Source organism: Adiantum capillus-veneris, chromosome 9 (genome assembly GCF_014529385.1).
Source record: "Adiantum capillus-veneris isolate H3 chromosome 9, ASM1452938v2, whole genome shotgun sequence".
Lineage (NCBI taxonomy): Eukaryota > Viridiplantae > Streptophyta > Polypodiopsida > Polypodiales > Pteridaceae > Adiantum > Adiantum capillus-veneris.
The window spans coordinates 114,997,858-115,000,497 of record NC_140939.1 but is presented as its reverse complement, the minus strand read 5'-3'; the positions used below and the strand labels follow the sequence as shown (position 1 = coordinate 115,000,497).

Genomic DNA, 2,640 nt, shown 5'->3' with positions numbered 1-2,640 from the left:
GGCATGAGCACAATTACAAAAATCTTCACTAAGACTTTTAGTTCCCTTCAATATGCCGGACCTTGTCCCAATCTCCATGCACCTCAATCCAAGGAAAAAAACAGCTTCAACTAGTATATTTACACAACTCGCAAAAATGAGAAGATGCGTATTGTTGTGCATTGATGCATTCTAGACCAAAGGATTGCCCACCAGAAAAACGCCTGACATAGCTTGCCAACCCCCCTAGCCTGCTAAAGCATTCATGCTCAACAACAGGTTATGAAAACTAGAGCATTTCCAATCAATTTGTTCTCCTTCAGCTACCTGACCTCTATCAGAACAAGCTTGAGCATGCTAGCATATGTAGTGCTATCAGGTGTGACACTATCCAATAGCATGCCATCAAATTATGACATATCATCCTCCGAACATTCACAGTGTAAGGAGCCTACTATCATTGCATTCCAGGGATGAACCTTGCATTTGGGCAAGATTCTAAAAACTTTATAAGCATTTGAGGAGCAGAACAATCAATGTATACAATTGAACATGCCGGAGACTAACGTTGATCCTTAAGAATGACCTGCAAGCAAATACTAAAGCCAAACTCTAAACTCGATCAGTAATGTAGGTGTATTTCATCTCACCCATGTGTTTTTTGCCCTTCTAATGCAAAAAACCATCTTCACTTTTCCCTAAAACCTTCATACAACTGAATTCTCCACTCTCTACAGTAGTGTAACTGCATCTCATCTCATCAATGCTCAAATATCCTTTTTTGAAGGCAGAAACAGTCTTCAAGTCAACATGAAAGCTTCATAAAATAGACCTACACATGGAAACTCCCCATTTCTGACAAGCACTCAATAGGGCGGCTCAAATTGTGGTATTCTTCAAGACAGCAACAAACAGCCTCATCTTGAAAGCCATGATGCGTATATCCTCCTAGAAGAGAAATCCAAGAGATCACATCCCGTGTTGGAAGCGCATCAAAAACTTCTTGGGCCTTTTCTAGCATACCGCACTTCACATACATGTCGCCCAATGCAGTAGCTAGCACTATATGCTCGTACAATAATCCCTGCCTATGAACCTCCATGTGTATCTCTTCACCTGTTTCAATTGCCTGTATACTACCGTAAGCTTTTAAGATACAGACAAAGTTGACAACAGTAGGTGCAATGTTCGCATCTTGCATCTGTCCAAAAGAGTAAACTGCTTGATCACCGAGTCCATGATCTACATAACCAGTAATTAGTGCATTCCATGAGGAAGTATCCCTTGTTGGAATCTCATCAAATTCCTCCTTTGCTTTTTCAAGCATGCCAGAGTTGGCATACATATCCACAAGAGCATTGCCAACAATAACATCCCTTTCCATTCCTTGTTTAATGCAATCAGTATGTATCTCATGACCCTCCCTTATTGTTTGCACACTGCCACAAGCTTTCATGCAACCAGCCAATGCTAGAACATCTGGAGCATATCCATATTTCCCTTTCAAAACTCAATGTCCCTTCAGCTACCTCATCCCCCCAAGCATGGCTTGAAGACATGAGGACTTGCCAGAACCAACCTTGCCAAGAACTAGCAGTATGCCTCCTTTCAGGACTTTGATATTGATGCATTTTAGATGCTCAGGTTGAACCTCTTAAAGGCCATTGCCCCATGAAAAGCTTGAATTTTGAATTCTTATAGCATTTTCTTCTAAATTCTCCTGGTCTTTGGTACCTGAGTACTCTCCAGATCATTTATTGATCCCAACTTTTGTGTCCCTTCATAATTTGTCTCATAAGTCAACAAAAATCTTGTCAACCTTTCCAGCGAGACAACTGCCTCTATTAGTCCATTGATAACCCATGGAAAAGAATTCAGTGGAGAGATGAACATGTTGAAAAGAGAAAGGCATGTGAATATTGTGGTAGCACTTAGTTCCTAGCCAAAAAATAAAATAAAAAATATAGAATCTTGATAGATAGCTCTGGCAAGAGCAATGTGGCTTTTCTGGCCACCAGAAAGATTGAAACCCTGTTCTCCTAACATGCACAGGTCCTTGCCAGACATCCTTTCCATGTCATTATCAAGAGCGCGAGATGAGAGAACACTCTCATAAGGATCTTGGAAGAATGGCTTTCCAAACAGAATATTTTCCCGAGCCGTTCCAAATAAAATCCAAGGAGTCTGAGGAGCATATCCTTCCAATTTCATATCCTTCAAGCACTCAAGTGCTTCCCTGCAAGGCCATGTTCTGGATATGCATTAATGAGAGGGTTCCAGGAAAGAGCATCTCAATCTGTTACATTATCAAACACCTCCCTAACCTCCATATGTAAACCACATTTGGCATACACATCTACCAAAGTACTCCCAAGACTAAAACAACATTCATAACCCTCTCTCTCTATTTTAGCATGTATCTCTTGTCCTTTTCCCATAGCTCCAATGATGCTTAGCATTCAAAGGAGATATGAATGTGAGACCCTTGTAAGGCAGGCCCTTTTGTTGCATGGTATCCATTCAATTCAATGCTTCCTTGCTATGACCATGCTCAACATAGCTAGTAATAAGGACAGTCCAGGCAATGGTGTTTGGAACTGATATTTGACTAAAAATTGTGTCTGCACTACAAATAGAGCCACACTTGCCATAAAACGTGAA

At 40.8% G+C, this 2,640-nt stretch overlaps 1 protein-coding gene and 1 pseudogene across 1 annotated transcript; both read right to left on the bottom strand.

The window, feature by feature from the left end:
* Positions 1–541: 541 nt before the first annotated feature.
* On the bottom strand, positions 542–1,363 carry LOC147451023 (pentatricopeptide repeat-containing protein At4g25270, chloroplastic-like). Its single transcript, XM_086520563.1, has 3 exons — positions 893–1,363; positions 685–777; positions 542–565 (listed from the first exon to the last, which is right to left on the bottom strand). Exons 1-3 carry the CDS (start codon positions 1,361–1,363, stop codon positions 542–544), a joined length of 588 nt encoding a protein of 195 aa, XP_086376689.1.
* Positions 1,364–1,378: 15 nt separating this feature from the next.
* Positions 1,379–2,190, bottom strand: LOC147451022 (ABC transporter C family member 13-like; annotated as a pseudogene).
* Positions 2,191–2,640: the final 450 nt, after the last annotated feature.

Bases quoted from the DNA above. Each gene is read 5' to 3' on its own strand.
- LOC147451023 (XM_086520563.1), bottom strand. From the start codon at position 1,363: ATGGAAAGGGATGTTATTGTTGGCAATGCTCTTGTGGATATGTATGCC. The intron at 778-892 runs GTTTGTTGCTGT...GTTGACTTGAAG, and splicing joins ATGGCTTTCAAGATGAGGCT to ACTGTTTCTGCCTTCAAAAA. The intron at 566-684 runs GTTTTAGGGAAA...ATTTGCTTGCAG, and splicing joins GAGAATTCAGTTGTATGAAG to GTCATTCTTAAGGATCAACG.